This window comes from Somniosus microcephalus, unplaced genomic scaffold (assembly GCF_052327205.1).
Source record: "Somniosus microcephalus isolate GS21.2 unplaced genomic scaffold, FLI_Smic_1.0 unresolved_chr4, whole genome shotgun sequence".
NCBI lineage: Eukaryota > Metazoa > Chordata > Chondrichthyes > Squaliformes > Somniosidae > Somniosus > Somniosus microcephalus.
The window spans coordinates 14196562-14207600 of record NW_028225182.1 but is presented as its reverse complement, the minus strand read 5'-3'; the positions used below and the strand labels follow the sequence as shown (position 1 = coordinate 14207600).

Sequence of the window (11039 nt, the reverse complement as noted above, 5' to 3'; positions counted from 1 at the left end):
ACCGCACCGGTTGACATCTGCAAACACTGCACACAAGCTGAGCCCCTGAGACGGAGCCATCAGCTGCCAGCCAGCAATAATAGACAGGCAGGAGAGACTGAGGTTGTAATTTCAATGTCTTTAAGCTGATTTCACAGGCAATCCCCAGCTCTGAATCCCCCAGCTGGGAATTCAAGGGGTGTTTGATATAAATGTGATTCAACATCAGTATCAGAGCATTACTCCTTGATTCGGAACTATTGCCTCTCTCCAGCATCTCGCTGCTGCAGATTGAAGTTGATATAATTTCAGAAAATTCTGGATATACTCAGCCAGTCAGGTAGAATCATTAGACAGAGAAACAGAGTTAACGATTCAGGTTATGACCCATCGTCAGCACTGGAAAAAGTTGGAGATGTAACTGTTTCTTAAGCAAGCGTAGGGGCAGAGAGAGTGCTGAGAGGAGGAAAGAACAAAAGGGAAGATCTGTGATAGCAAGGCAGGAAATATTGAGAGAGATCAGTGGTAATGTGGCAAGGCAAAAGGAAATGGTAATGGGACAAGTTAAGATACAAGAGTTGACTCTAGATGAGGTGTCAATGGCAATGACAGGATGATCAACAGCTGCCAAGTGAGAGAGAGAAAAACAAGATAGGGGCAGGGGTTATGACCTGAAATTGTTGAACTCGATGTTGAGATCCGGAAAGCTGTAAAGTGCCTAATCGAAAGATGAAGTGCTGTTCCTCGAGCTTACGTTGAGCTTCATTGGAACAGTGTAAGAGGCCGAGGACAGAGAGGACAGAGTGGGAGTGGAACAGAGAATTAAAGTGACAGATGACTGGAAGATCTGGGTCACCCTTGCGGACTGAATGGAGGTGTTGCACAAAGCGCTCACCCAATCTGCGTTTGGACTCCCCAGTGTAGAGGAGACTGCATCGTGAGCAGCGAATACAGTATACTAAATTGCAAGAAGTAAAGTTTTTTTAAATTCACTTAGGGGATCTGGGCGTCGCTGGTAAGGCCCACACTTATTCCCCACCCCTAGTTGCCCTTGAGAAGTTGGTGGTGAGCAGCCTTCTTGGAAAGCTGTTGTCTATGTGGTGCTGGTACTCCCACAGTGCTCTTACGGAGGGATTTACAGGATTTTGACCTAGCGATGATGAAGGGTCAGTGATATATTTCTAAGTCAGGATGGTGTGTGACTTGGAGGCAAACCTAGAGGTGGTGGTGCTCCCATGTGCCTGCTGCCCTTGTCCTTCTAGGTGGAAGTGGTCGCTGGTTTAGGAGGTGCTGCCGAAGAAGCCTTGCAACTTGTAGATGGTACACACTGCAGCCATGGTACGCTGGTGGTGGAGGGAGTCAATGTTGAACATAATGGATGGGGTGCCAATCAATTGGAATGCTTTCACCTGGATAGTGTCGAGGTTCTGCATGTTGCTGGAGTGCATTCCATCACACTCCTTACTTGTGCCTTGTAGATGGTGGTATTACTTTGGAGAGTCAGGAGGTGAGACACTCGCCGCAGAATACCTAGCATCTGACCTGCGCTTATTGCCACAGTAATTATGTGGCTGGTCCAGTTAAGTTTCTGGTTAATGGTGACCCCCACGATGTTGATATTTTCTGTCTGTTAACCAATCCTCAATCCATGCGAGTATATTACACCCATCCCAAGTGCCCTAATTTTGTTTAATATCCTCTTGTGTGGCATCTTAACCAATGCCTTCTGAAAATGCAATACACCAGCTCCACTGGTTCCCCCGTATCTATTCTGCTAGTTACAAACTCAACAATCTCATTCAGATGGCAAATACGATTAACGTTTCATAAATCCGTGTTAGCTCTGCCCAACCCTATTATTATTTTCTAAGTGCCCTGTTAGCACGTCATTAATAAAACTTTCTAGCATTTTCCCTACTACTGATATCAGGCAAACTGTTCTCTATTTCCCCGTTTTGGCTCTCCCTCCTTTCTGAAATAGTAGGATTACATTTGCAGATACATTTGCGCTCCGCTAATTCCCGAAATCCCTCCCTAAACCTCTACAACTTTCTCTCCTCCTTTAAGAGGCTCCTTAAAACTCTCCTCTTTGACCAAGCATTTGGCCAGCTGCCCCAATTTCTCCTCATGTGGCTCGGTGTCAAACTTTGTTTGAAAACACTGCTGTGAAGCTGCTTGGGACGTTTTACGACGTTAAAGGCGCAATATAAATGCACGTTGTTGTTTTTGTTGCCTCTCTTTCGCTGTAACTATTGATGTTTTTACCTCTGTCTCGCTCTCTCTTTCTCTCTCTCTGTTCAATTCTCTCTCGCAATGTCCAAGTTTTATGCTCGCTCTCCTTGTCTCTCCCATTCTCTCATTCTTCCTCTTTCTCTATCTGTGTCCCAGGTTTTCCTTTCGTCCTTGTCAATGGCAACTACGGATTGCCATTAAATATTTTCTCCATTCCATTGTGTTACTTATATTGAATTTAATAAGTTCCTCCACTGGATTTATTTCAAGTTTCCTCTGATTACTGTTAATTTGTCCTCTTCCTGTACTACGAAAACGGATGCATGGGGCTCCTTTATAATTCTGCCATTTGATAGTTGTTTATTAGAGGATCACAAGTGTCTGTCTGTAATGGATGCATATCTCCCTTACTTACTCTGTTACTCTTAACCTACTTGTAAAAACTATTACTATTTGTCTTTTTATTACTTGAAGTTTAGAGCATAACATAACAATGTAAGGAATTGGAGCATGAGTCGGCCTTTTGGTCCTTCTTGCCTGCTCCGCCATTCAATAAGATCATGGCTGATCTTCTACCTCAACTCCACTTTCCCTGTACTATCAGTGTAGTCCTAGCTTCACTTAATATCCAACAATCTATCGATCTGTGTCTTGAATATGATCAACGACTGAGCCTCCTGTGCTCTCTGGGGTAGAGAATTCCAGTGATTTACCTCGCTCTGAGCGAATAGAATTCTCCTCATCTCAGTCCTAAATGATCGACCCCCTTACTCTGAGCTTGTGAACACTGGTTCGAGACTCGTCATAGGACAATCCCCCCATCCCGGTAAATAGACTGGTTAGGCGAAATGGTCTGTAGATCGCCGTTTTCTCTCTCCCTCCTTTGCTAAATAGTGGGGTTATATTTGCTACCTTCCAATCTGCGGGAACTGTTCTAGAATCTATGGAATTTTGGAAAATGACAAACAATGCATTCACTAACTCTATAGTCACTTCTTTCAAATCCCCACGATGTAGGCTATCAGGTCGAGGGGATTTATTGTATTTCAGTGCTATTAATTTCTCCAGTATTATTTTCTTACTAATACTAATTTTTTTGCAGTTCCTCGTTCTCGCTAGAGCTTAGGTTCACCACTATTTCCAGGAAGTTTTTCCGTGAAGACAGATAAAAAGCATGTGTTTAATTTCTCTTCCATTTCCTTGCTCCCCATTATAATTTATCCTATCTCATCCTTTAAGGAACCCACAATTACTTTCACTAATCTTTTGCTGTTTATTTATCTATAGTAGCTTTTTCTGTATGTTTTTATGTGTCTCGTTAGTTTAATCCCATTTTCTATTTTCCCGGTCTTTTATCAATTTCTTGGTCCTCCTTTGCTGAATTCTAAAATACACCCAACGCTCAGGCTTATGAACGTTTTGGCAACATTATAATCCTCTTCCTTTGATCTAATACTATCTTTAACTTGTCTTGTTAGCCACGGTTGGACCACGTTTCCTGTGGGGTTTATGTACCATAACGGAATATATTTATTATAAATGATGTATTAATTATTTAAATGCAAGCCATTGATAGTCTGCCATCATATCTTTTAATGTAATTTCCCAATCTACCCTAGCCAACTCGCCCCTCCTATATCCATAGTAGCTTTGTTTAGAATTAAGACCTAGTTTTGGATGTAAATAAACCGCTTTGAAACTCAAAATAAAATTATATTATATTATGTTTACTCTTCCCTAAAGGCCACTTTACTGCAAGGTTGGCCCTTTCTCATTGCACAATACTAGATCTAAAATAGCCTCCTCCCTTGTTGGTTCTGCAACATACGGATCCAAAAATCTATCTTGCATCCATTCCAAGAATTAATCCTCCACATTATTACTGCAAATTTGGTTTGCCCAATCTATATATAGATTAAAGTCCCATATGATTACTCTATTACCCTTGTTACATGTGCCTCTAATTTCCTCACATATACACTGCCCTACATTACAAATACTGTTTGGGGGACTATAAACAACTCCCACCAATGTTCTCTGCCCCTTGCTTAGCTCCAACCAAACTGATTCTACTTCTTGATTTTCGGAGCTAAGCTCTGATGTAAAAAGACTACTGCGCACTTGGGTTGAATTTAAAACAAGGCGCAGTAGTCTTTTTACATCAATTTAATCAACTGCTTCAAAACCATGAGATTTCTAATTGCATCACTAGTTCCTGGTTACAGAAACATCCTCATAAGCTGGGCCCACGCCCGAGTATTTATACTCCTTGGACGGCGCCACCAGCTGGTCGCCCAGTGTTACTTCATGAGTCATGATAAGATTCATGACAAGGTCCTTTATCTGTAAAATCTTTATTCAACTCTTCATTATTCGGGCTACCCCTCATCCTTTTCCATTTTGCCCATCTCTTCTAAAGATTAAGTATTCTGGAATAGTTATTTCCCAACCTTGGCCACTTTGCAACCATTCTCCATTATGGCTATCAGATCAAACCTGTCAATTTCTAAGGCGCTATTAATTCCTCTGTTTTGTTGAAAATGCTTCGAGCTTTCAGATACAGTGTCTTCAGCTTTGACTTTTTTCTGTTTTTCCCTGATGTCATCTCAGTCACTGATGCCTTATTACATTTGTTAATCTCTCTATCATTTCCTGACCAGCTCTACTTATTTTTATTCAAAACTCTACTCTGCTCTAGAGCCTCGACTTTTCTCTCACTACTTTTAAATGCAGTCTTTCCTGAATTTTCGCACCATCACTCCATCGCCCCCCCACCCCCCACCTTCATTTGTTTAAAGCCCTGTCTACTGCCCTAGTTATTCGGTTTGCCAGGGCACTGGGCCCTGTCCGGTTTAAGTGGAACCCGTCCCAATGGAACAGCTGCCTGTTGTTGCATTACTGCTGCCAGTGCCCCATCAACTGAAACCCTTTCCTCCCACACCATTCTTTGAGACACGGATTTATACCTCTAATCTGTTTGCCCCTATGTCAATGTTTGCGTCTCTCAGGTAGCAATCCAGAGATGAATACCTTTGTGATTCTACTTTTGAATTTGAAACCTAGCTCCTCAAAATCCCTCAGCATAACCTCATTCCTAGTTCTAACTACGTTGTTGGTTCCTATGTGAATCACGACAGCTGGTCCTTCCCCTCACACTCCAAGTTCTACTCCAACCACGAGGAGGTTTCCTTAACCCTGGCATCGGGCAGGCAACACCACTTTTGGAACTCACGGTTGTGGCTGCAGAGAACAGAATCTATCCCCCTGAATATAATGGCCCAGACCACAGCTAAAATCCTTTTCACTGCCTCCACTTGAATGGCCTCCTACCCGCATGAATTTCAGTTAAACCCTCCTGTCCCTGACCACAAACCAGATCTGTACCACTATTTAACATAAGTGTTGTGACTGCCCCCTGAATCAAAATGTCCAGGTCACTCTCCCCATCACTGATGCCCCGCAATGCCTACACCTCAGACTCCAGCTCAAAAACTCTGAGCTGAATTTGGTCAAGATGCAATCACTTACTGCAAATGTGGGTGACCGGGATCACTATGTTCTCCACAAACTCCGACAAGCTGAAACAAATCCTTTCCCTTCTACTCCGAATTACATTCTTTCTAAATAAACCACAATGTTCAAATCTAATCTGTTTAATCCCGTTCTCTGCAGACCGCTTCACCCTACCTACTTCCTTTTTGCATGTCTTAATATTTAATTTGTGTCCCTTTGTTGCTCTTTATATTTCTGCCAGGCCGCTGCAGTACCACTTTTCTCTACAGTTAGGAACATGGGAAAAGGAGCAGCGCCATTCAACACCCGAGGCCGTTCAATTATATCATGGCTCATCCGTAACTTAACCCCGTCTACCCGCCTGGGTTCCTTATCCCTTAATGCCTTTACAGAAGCATTTTGAACATATTTAATTGAACTAACGTCATCACCTTTTGGGGGAGAGAGTTCCATATTCCCATTACCCTTTGTGACAAGGTTACATTATCCTCCCTTGGTGAACAAAAATAAAAATGAACATCCAAAAACAACTTCTGTATTTATTACTGGACAATTGAGACTTACAAGAGAAAACACACAGCCATACAAACAATTCTAAACAATTCAAAATTGAGCAAGTTTCTCAGTTCTTTGGGATAATATTCCGGACCATCAAAATAAATTGCAAAAGCCATGACCATAAACTGTAGTTACAGAAATTTCTTCAGGCCATCGCTCGGATGGAATATTTCCGACAGATCCCACTTCTCGGGCTGATTGGGAACAGTTAACCGGGCAGATGCAAATGTGAAAAGATGCTGCAGTGTCTTATCGAATCCATAAAGTGAGAGAGATAACAGGCCCGTTCACAAAATAAAACGGTAAAATCATAGCACTTTCAAATTGAAAATATCGGGGTGTTAATTGATCAGCTGTAACCATGGAAACATTTGGTGAAGTCTAATAAGTTAATTCAATTTTAAAAGTGAGCGGTTCCATTGTGAGGTGAAAAGGCCCCTGATGCTTCTCATGAAAGGATAGATTGTGCTTACAACTCCCGCAACCGGGGGGGAACTAATATCGATTTCCCAGTGCTCGTGCTTAAGATCCTTGATCAATCAGAGTCACCCGTCCACCTGAGAAGACACGTGTAGGAATAGTAGAAAGAGAGGATTTCCTCAGGTCCTTGGAAACAATTGGCCAGCCAGCCGAGCACCGAGTGCGGCAGTGAATGTCTCTGGAGCAGCTCGTCTGTTGCCCGGGACAAACACTGGAGTTTCTGTGCAATGTGTCTGTGTCTTTCTCCACAAAACAAATCTATTTAAAGCCTGCCAGCGGCAGGGTGTCATGGGTTAAATTGTGCGACTACTGCAATAGCTCGAGTTGGTCAGTTGTTGTATCAGGCCGTCAGTATACTGTTTTAAATATGTTCAAACACCGTTCCTCCTCCCGGCAATGCTACCTTCAATTTTCCTTTCTTTAACCACGTCATCCTCTCTAAGATCCTCGATCACCATGCCGATGACCATCTCTCACCACTCGCACAAATCGCTACTCATGTCACTTGGGTCTGGCTTCTGCCGTGAGCACAGCACCAGGTCTATGATTTCAACGTCAATAACGATATCGTCTATTACCAGGACAATAGTGCAACATCCTTTTGGCCCTCATTGATCACTCTGAAATTCTACCTGGAGACGCGCTCCATCATTCCCGAATCTCCCTCTTCTATGAACAAACACAACCAGCACATCGTCAACTTGAGATTCATCCCCACCCTGCACGGGCACTATCAATTCTCCTCATTTTGCCCATTGACATGTTGCCCCTGTTTATCATCACACAGTGATATGGATCAATTTAAAGATGGAGTCTCAAGACACCAAGATCCACGTCTTCTGTGCTTCACTGTTTACGCTGAGTAATAAGCGAGACTCCAGCAGGGTGAGATAGATTGAGATGTAACTGAGTACACGGAGTAAAATCTAGACACAGCAGCAGAGAGAAATAGGGCAACGTGTGACTGGGCACAGATAATCAGAATATCATGCAGCACAGAAGGAGGCCATTGGACTCAACGTCCATCTTGCTGGCTCTGTGATAAACATTTTGATGTGATATAGCGGGACATCTGCCGAGGCTGATTGATAAAGCTGAAGGCACAGTATTTGAGACAGGGAGAGGCTAGCAGTGGAATTCATTAAAAGGTTTGACTGTCTACAGTGAGTGATACAGTGTGCCACCAACAGACGAGAGACAGAGCGTGATGTAACTGAGAACTGTCACACAAAGCGTCACCAGCAGAGGGAGATAGAGATAAGTATAACTGCGTACAAAGGATTAAACAGAGAGATACCAGAAAAGGAATAGAGATAAAGCTGTGACAGCGTACTGAAATAGAGAAGGGCACCAGCAGAGGGATATAGATTAAGGTAAAATTGATTACAGTGATTTACACAGAGTTACGGCAACAGGGTGATATAGATTAAGGTGTAAGTAAGTACAGAGTGATACAAAGTAGTACCAGCAGAGGGAGATAGAGAAAATTGTTAATTGAGTTTAGTGATTACTTGCTGATTTATTTCATCTTTCGGCATTGATGGAAATGACGCTTTTGTCGGGCATTTAATGAGTGGCTCAAAAGATATCGCATATTTTACACTATTGTAAAACAGTTAAAATTATCCCCACCGATTTAAGTGAAAAACAATATCGGGACAAGTGTAAAACAGGAATCGGTGTCACTGTCGCCCAAGTGTTTTATATTGTAGACTTGATGCGCTGGTGTAAAACTGATGTTGCAGATCGGCCGCCCTGATAGAAAGCGTCCGCTTGTGACTGCCCTAGATTAAACTCAAAATGGAAAGCCGGCTGATTTCAGCAAGGAGTAGTGGATCCACAACGCCAGTATTATGCGTGAGCAATAAATTAATGCCTATCCCGAAGAACGACAATAAAGGAATTTCCAGGATGCGTGCTGTCCCCTGTTGCTCAGTCCCTTTGCTAAATGTAGGTGATCACTGTGAATTGAATTTGAAATGCGAAGTTAGGGAAGTCAGTTCTGCCATTTGCATAATTTAAGTAATTTATGAATTAGATTAAAGGGATGTTTGAGCGCTTTGAGCAGCTCCTCTCTGAACTTACTCTGGGTCACTGTGTAAATGGCCGTGTTGGTGCAGGAACTCAGGAGCTGAAGCTTAATTCCTGCTTGTTGAAATACTCCAAACGCAATGAGCAAAGATCTGCGGTGAAAGGCGCCAACAATTCGATAAGATAAGAAATAGACTACCGTGGTCATCCAGAGCAGGATAAAACTGCCGGATATAGCAAAAAGTAAAACGATAGACCTTCTGCGGTTCCTTCTCTCAGGGTCCTTGTCATTCTCACCATTGCTAAGGTTCCGGAGGCTCGTCCGCGCCCGATTGGCCTCTAAAATGCGTCTGACGGTGAGAGCGTTAAATAGCAAGATTAAACAAAATGGAAGCAAAGGGGTTAACAGCTGCTCAATCCAAGAAAAAGCTATCCATGTGGGTAGAGTATAAAACTGTGATGGTACAACACATCCCCGCGGTATATTGTTAATTATCACATTATGAAGATAAACAAAGGGCCAGGGGATGTTCTTCAAACAGAACAGCGCGCCCAAAGTCACTATAACCACACTAGCGATTTTCTCGGTGCAATATTTTGTTTTCAGCTTCTGGCAACAAATGGCTACAAACCGATCAAAGGAAAAAGCAACCGTTAACCAAACAGAACTGTCAATGGCAGTAGGAGACAGGTAGAGAATGATTCTACACACAGGAGTGTAGTACAGGAAAGAGTACCACCAATAAAGCTCAGCGATCCGATGTAATATCACATTACAGACAATCACCATGAGATCCGCCGTCGCCATGGCCACCAGGTAGCGAGTGATGCATTTGGAGAGACCGCACTTTCCACGGGACAGGATCACAATAGCCGCCAAGTTTACTGTGGGTATAGGAACAAAACATTACAATCATTAACCAGTGCGAAATGTGAAATATAAACTGGTCTCACGTGCATGCGATATTGAATAATTCCCCATGGCGTTTCCTCTCCTTTCCTGATGGAGCGGCTCATGCCGCTGGATAGTGTTGCGACGTCGTAGGCCAATTACACTTCGTCAATCAGAAGATTCGTTTTCTGTGAGCTATCACGTTCAGTTTCCACTGGCAATTCTAAACTAGAACGGTCCATAAAATAAGCCAACGCTGAAGATAAAAGGATCCAGAGGAAATCGCAACAGCAAGGAAAAAGTGGAGAAGTGGGAGGGCAACACCAAGGATAATAGGGACCAGGACAGAAGAGAACACGAAGGATAAAAGACAATACGAGAGAAGTAAACATCAAGAATAAGAGGGGCAGGAGAGAAGAGAACACCACAGAAGAAAGAGCGGAATTGGAGAGAACAACAAAGACAGACGGAGCAGGAGAGGCAGCAACAACAAGGATTATAGGAGCAAGAATGAAGACAAAACCAAGAATATAAGGGAGCAGGATGCAAAATAACATGACTGATAAAAGGAGAAACAAGTACTATGATACTTAGAACAAAGTGAGTAGGAGAGAAGTGACTGCCAAGGATAAAATTGAGAAGCAGGAAAGAAAACATCAAGGATAAAAGAGAGTAGGCGGAGCAAACAAATTCAACCTGTAAATAGTGAGTACAAAACAGCAAATTGGGGTTAAATTGTGAAAAAATAATGGCGAAAATAACATAATACCTGTATTGAGTTGTCTCCCGTTATCATTTGATTTAACCAATCTGACAAGCATTGATATTCCTAACTCAGTGCATGACAAAGACTTGAAGAACAATCTATTTTTTTTACCAGGCACTGTCTGTCAATAGCAACACGGTGCGTTAAACAGCGAATCCGACACACTACATTCTGAAAATCACTTGCCAGGTACCCCAATTGCCGCGAGAACGGGGTAGTATACGACCTCTATCCAATAAAGCAATACAAAATTCATCTTCTGTGTGAAGAGGATGCCTACTGGTGTTGGAAGCGATCACTCCAACTACACTAATGAAGAAACGAAGATAAGGTAGTGGCATATTTATAATGCAGTGAATCCCTACTGGTGCTATTAGATTGTATCCCTACTGTAATTAGTTACAGGATGCTGAATAAACATGGTGTTGGCACCATCTGGCTTTTCAAAGTCAAACTCCTAAGTCAAGGACCCATTTCTTATGAACCAGATGGTGTTCACCGTTAGGAACAAGGACTAAAAGATCCAAGTAGAACATGATATATTATTTTAATTCCAAGCATAATAAATTAAAGAAAGTTACACGTTTA

The 11039-nt window shown here is 42.6% G+C and overlaps 1 protein-coding gene across 1 annotated transcript; it reads right to left on the bottom strand.

Moving 5' to 3' along the window:
* Positions 1-8177: 8177 nt before the first annotated feature.
* LOC147089712 (putative G protein-coupled receptor 139) lies at positions 8178-10707 on the bottom strand. Its single transcript, XM_085977016.1, has 2 exons — positions 10638-10707; positions 8178-9678 (listed from the first exon to the last, which is right to left on the bottom strand). Exons 1-2 carry the CDS (start codon positions 10705-10707, stop codon positions 8759-8761), a joined length of 990 nt encoding a protein of 329 aa, XP_085833142.1. The 3' UTR covers positions 8178-8758.
* Between the last annotated feature and the right edge of the window lie 332 nt (positions 10708-11039).